The sequence below is a fragment of the Priapulus caudatus genome, unplaced genomic scaffold, assembly GCF_000485595.1.
Source record: "Priapulus caudatus unplaced genomic scaffold, Priapulus_caudatus-5.0.1 Scaffold968, whole genome shotgun sequence".
Classification (NCBI taxonomy): Eukaryota; Metazoa; Priapulida; class Priapulimorpha; order Priapulimorphida; family Priapulidae; genus Priapulus; species Priapulus caudatus.
The window spans coordinates 60,874-65,553 of NW_014578029.1; the positions used below are offsets into that span (position 1 = coordinate 60,874).

Here is a 4,680-nt window from a genome sequence, read left to right on the forward strand (position 1 = left end):
AGAGAGAGAGAGAGAGAGAGAGAGAGAGAGAGAGAGAGAGAGAGAGAGAGAGACGGAGACAGATAGATAACGCTGAAGCATTACTACGGTTTTCCCCGAAGGGAAATTGAATCGTGAATTACAAGGACTTTGATAAAACAAAATACAACTCCATTGTAATTAATACGAAGGGCAGGTTTTACACTGGGTGAGGCGGTGTACACGAGCACGTGATCGGAGTGTGCTGATTCCATGCCATCATCCACATTGCTACCGGTGGCGCCCGGTAGCAAAGGGTAAAGCGATATGCCCACAGATTTATGCGCGCGAGATAAAAAGTGCCAGTTTTTTGATCGCAAGTGAAAAAGTGCTGGTAGTAAGGCAGTCGGTCATTTGGAGGTCACACACGCCAGACACGATGTTAGTGCCATGTGCCTTCCGTATTTCGTCAGAACCCCCCACCCGTGCCTTGTAACTTTATGACTTTGCACGAGGGTCTCAGACAAAAAACATTCTAATGATTACGATATTCCGAGAAACGCATATTTCGCAGTGGGTGTGTGCACTGCCTGCAATACTACGTGTGGAAATATCGCCTATTATGTATTATCAAGAGTAAGATAATAACCCATCTTGCAATCCATCGTGCAAACCACGGGTTATTATCTTAACTTACTATTGGTATTATTCGTGAGGCACCTTTCAAATGACCCTTTTCGGGGAACTTTTTTCTGGAGCGGGAGAAAGCTCTCGTTGCTGCATTTCTCAGGTTTCACACTATACACGTCCCCCTGGAAAATTTCATCCTGTATAGAGCGAGACACGATGTGCGCGAAGGTGGGGGGAGGGGGTTGCCGGCGAAGGTGCCGCCTTTCATAACTCCCGTCATTGTTCAAACGAGAACCACTTTTTTATCGCGTCGAGATGGTGCAGCTATAGATATCGGCATTTTTATATCGGCATCGCTGTAAAAAAAACTAGTTGCGTCTAGGGGAGAGGGAGGGGGTGCAGCTCGGTTTTGGGACAGCGGTTGTGTCGCGTGGGCGCCAGGTTATTCACTTTTCTTCGACACTGCGATGCACGTGACAACACCACCGCGTGCACGTGTATATCATGCGGGGAGCGAGCTATCTGCCGTGGCCCGCAAGCACGTGCGCCGTGCCAACGCACGCCAGCACTATTTATACACAGCGGGGCAAGCCCAGCCGATGCGAATGCCTCAACCTAGACTTCCCCACACAGTCTCTCGATGCGTCGTAATGCATATCGCAACACGCAGTAGCCAGCTGCGTTGTAAAACGACTGGATGTGAGACTAGGTACTACCGATGAACTACTAGAACTTTACTATGGCCCCAGAAGTGCCGCAAGCGCAGCGGCTGGCATTCTTCCAGGGAAAGAACGGAGTACATACTCCCCCACGTGCCGTCAGTCGTCCGTCACCGTCAGTCAAATGGTTAGGGTTAGGGTTAGGGTCCACAGGCCCCACGCTTAGATATAAGATTAGATATCGATTATAGATAGTGTTGCGCATCATCGCTGCCACTATTTTCTGTCTCGCTCTGCGACCGCGAATGGAAAGTTACATCTTATCAAGAGTCCATAATAGAAGATTAGAAGATTTCTAGATATTAGAAGATTCTATTTATGGACTCTTGATCTTTTTTTCACGCGCGTCAAATTCTGTTGAAACTAGGAATAACGCGAAGTGAATATTTTACAATTAAACGTCCGTCGCATCCGTTGCGAATTTTTTAAAACGTAATTTGATTGTAATTCGCACCGCCAATGCCGCCTTCACGGCATAGTGATGATACGCGCATTTCGGGGAAAGGGGAGGGGGGGGGATAAAACACAAAAACACCCCGCAGCGGCGCAGCCCGCCGATTACACGAAGTTTTTAGTGTGGGAGTCAGACTGATGAGTAAGTGTCTCTCTCTCTATATATAAAGACTACTTATATATATTATAGGCTGATTATCAATGACTCGTGGATGCAGTCTAAAAATGGTTGTAAAAAGGAATTGATTCCAAAGGTTTGGGTTCATGTTCTCACCTTTACCAATGTAGGCCCTACTACCTAAATAGTAAGCTATTTAAAAAATTAAAATCAATACATATTTATCGATATATCTTTCTGATGTTAGATCAATTTTAAAACGTCATAATTATATTCCAATAAAGGGTTATCTATAGAGGTACTATATATAGGGTCAGGGATAAAAATAGCTCTACATGTCATATATGAATCAGAATATACAAAAAAAACAATTTTTCCTCCTACCTACTCCTGATATCTATTTAATAACCTGTTATAAGATCATAACTTTTTAAGAGTCCATGATGTATTTTAGTCGTAAATTCATCTATGACAGAGTTCATACTCATAGTTTACCACATACATATTCACAGAATAATATATATATATACACACACGCACGCACGCACGCGCACGCACGCACGCACGCACGCACGCACACACACACACACACACGCACACACACACACACACACATATAGCTACATGGCCATATATGAGCAACTAAACATATATGATTATGACTGTATATGGTTATGAATAATGTTAAACATACGGTATCTGTGAATTAGTAGGTAAGTGTTGTACGTGTCACGCCTAGCTGTAGCCCGACCAGGCTGTGCGACCGATTGTCTATACAATTACAAATGGTCTTATAACCCTAGCAAGACCGTTTCTTGGAGCTAGCCTAGCTGGGCATATATATACATACGTTTACAATATAAAATGTAAACATATGCCCAGCTAGGCTAGCTCCAAGAAACGGTCTTGCTAGGGTTAGAAGACCATTTGTAATTGTATCTATAGACAATCGGTCGCACAGCCTGGTCGGGATACAGCGTCCCATTCCTATTTGACAACTCCAGGTTTAAAAACCCTAACCCTAACCCTAACCCTAACCAAACTCACGACATGGGTGTGTAAACGCTACTTGTACCGCTACAGCTAGGCGTGACACAACACTTACCTACTAGTACTACTACTACTACATTATATCCAGTGTAGTGGACACCGACAAGTATGAGAACATAACATAACTAGTACTAATAACAAACACATACATACATAGGTGTACAATAAAAACATAAACATATGTCCCCAGAGAATATAGTCTTATAATTACTTAACTAGCCTTATAACTTATAAGTACAATAAAATTCTCAAGTCTTATACTTGAAGGGTTTCCTTGGGAGATGATTTTAAGATCATAAGTCAATGAAGAGCATATATAATACTAGATACAATAATGTAACCCAAACCCAAGAGGATAGGGTCCTATCCTCTTGGGTTTGGGTTACATTATTGTATCTAGTAGTAGTAATATAATACGTACGTACCGTACAGGAAAAGTGACACAATGAATACAATCATTAGTCAATTATTAAGTGTACCACAACACTGAGAGTGGGACATGGACTAGAGTGGAGGGAGGAAGGAAAATCGAAGAAACACAAACTCGCGGTCATTCACTACACACACGGAGATGACACGGAGGTGACACGGTCTCTGTTGTTGTCGTATCGACTCGAATTGACTTACGTTTGAGCAATCTGGAGGTGTGCGCGGAGGTGAAAGAGGTATACACTCCATTGTCAGAACCATTAGTACCACTGATATATTCCTAAATGTCTCCTAGTATATTTGCGATAACGTCTCGTCTTGCGACAATTTCACGGCATATAGTGAGTTAATCGAATACGGGAGTTTAGACGCCAAAACATTGCAGTCGCGAGGGTGTGGGTGGATTCACCAATGAAAACGGCGGGCGAATTTGGTTGGGGCAGCGGCCGACCAATGAGCGCGAAGTGTGCATGTGATCGGAGCGTGCTGCACGCATGCTAGCAACTAGCGTTCCCCGGCAGCAGCACGTGCACAGTTTGTGGCGCTAGCGTGCTGCCGTCTGTTCCGGCGATACACAATGCGAAGGCGGCGTGACCACTGCATGATACGTTGCAGCAGTGAATCATCGGCAGCTAGCTCTAGCTAGGTCAGAGGATGATGAAACTCCGATTTCGAGATTGCTGCCGCGTAGCACGTACGCCCTTACGTATATGTACCCCGCCACGGTCTAACTTTAGAATCGAGCCGTAGGGTCTAGGAAAAATATTATTATAATGAAGTTGCTGCGTGCGCAATAATACGTAGTAGGTAATATTGACCTCCATGTGTACTTCAAGGGGGCACCTTTACGGCTTGTTTTATCGCACGGATCTTGCAGCTATTTTATGCGTAATTTAATTATACTTACCACAAACTCGATTAAATAAATCTCGGAATGGCGAAGTATCATAATATTGTATCCTTACCTTATTTCCATTAAACCCGATATTTCCACGTTCGATATTGGTGGCACGTACCTCGGCTAAGATCAATGAAAACAATACATACAATCCTTTAGTTTCCTTGACATTTTCTTCAACACATATTTATATAGATTTTGATCTAATGATCGGTGTGGTCGCAATTAACCTGCATAATAAGTGATGCGACAACAAGCAAAATATCATACAAGGAAGGATGCACGCTATATATCCAGCTGAGTTCATAGTACATCGTTATTTTCGCATGTACAATACTATAGTTTGTGTGCTCTTGATTATTTCTATGGTTATATCAAGAGCGTATTAAGAAGGCCTTTTTAAAGAAACCTTAATCTTAATACGC

General features: G+C 43.2%; 1 protein-coding gene across 1 annotated transcript in view; it reads right to left on the bottom strand.

The window, feature by feature from the left end:
* The window catches only part of LOC106814720 (Krueppel-like factor 14), an 11,341-nt gene extending 7,600 nt beyond the window's left edge, over positions 1 to 3,741 (bottom strand). The window contains exon 1 of the mRNA XM_014819067.1: positions 3,556 to 3,741. Coding sequence (XP_014674553.1) covers positions 3,556 to 3,618 — 63 coding nt within the window. The 5' untranslated portion in view covers positions 3,619 to 3,741. The remainder of the gene's footprint in view (positions 1 to 3,555) is intronic.
* Between the last annotated feature and the right edge of the window lie 939 nt (positions 3,742 to 4,680).